Below are 550 nucleotides of genomic sequence, written 5' to 3'. Positions count from 1 at the left end.
GGCTGCTGGAACACCCCAGGTGCCGACCCCGCCGCGCCGGGAGCTTTCACATCCCTCTGCCCCCCCAGGGAGCAGCTGCCTGGGGACATGGCTGGAGACATGAGCGCAGGAGCAGGGAAGGGAGGAAGTGGGAGGGAAGATCCCGGCATGGCAGGGGGAAGGTCGCGGCTGTACCTTGATGACCTCCCCTCCATCCACGTTCATCAGCTTTTGGAGGTTCCTGGAGAGGAGGCTGGGCTTGGAGCGCCACTTCAGCAGCCCCAGCAGGTTGACTGGGTGGGAGGAAGGGGAAAGTCAGCACAGCTTCACTTGCCGCCAGACCCGAACGTTACCGACCCCCCAGGCTCCCCGTCCCACCCTCACTGCCCAGGGCATCCAGTGGGAGAAGCCCCATGCCGGGGGGACACAGTGCTGCTCGCTGCTGGCCCCGCAGTAGGCACAGGGCGAGCACCCGTTGTGCCTGAGCTCGCACCACTCCGTCATGTGGCCGCTCAGGCAGGTGCTGCCTTCCTCTTTACACCCCCATGGGAGAGAAACCAAGACCCAAAAC

General features: G+C 65.3%; 1 protein-coding gene across 1 annotated transcript in view; it reads right to left on the bottom strand.

The window, feature by feature from the left end:
• The window catches only part of LOC103922174 (dedicator of cytokinesis protein 2-like), an 82499-nt gene that overhangs the window by 66672 nt on the left and 15277 nt on the right, over positions 1-550 (bottom strand). Inside the window, exon 13 of the mRNA XM_009330263.1 lies at positions 175-272. Within this exon, the coding sequence (XP_009328538.1) occupies positions 175-272 (98 nt within the window). The remainder of the gene's footprint in view (positions 1-174; positions 273-550) is intronic.

The sequence above is a fragment of the Pygoscelis adeliae genome, unplaced genomic scaffold, assembly GCF_000699105.1.
Source record: "Pygoscelis adeliae isolate BGI_AS28 unplaced genomic scaffold, ASM69910v1 Scaffold438, whole genome shotgun sequence".
In the NCBI taxonomy this organism is placed as follows: Eukaryota; Metazoa; Chordata; class Aves; order Sphenisciformes; family Spheniscidae; genus Pygoscelis; species Pygoscelis adeliae.
This window is presented reverse-complemented; position numbering and strand designations above follow the sequence as displayed.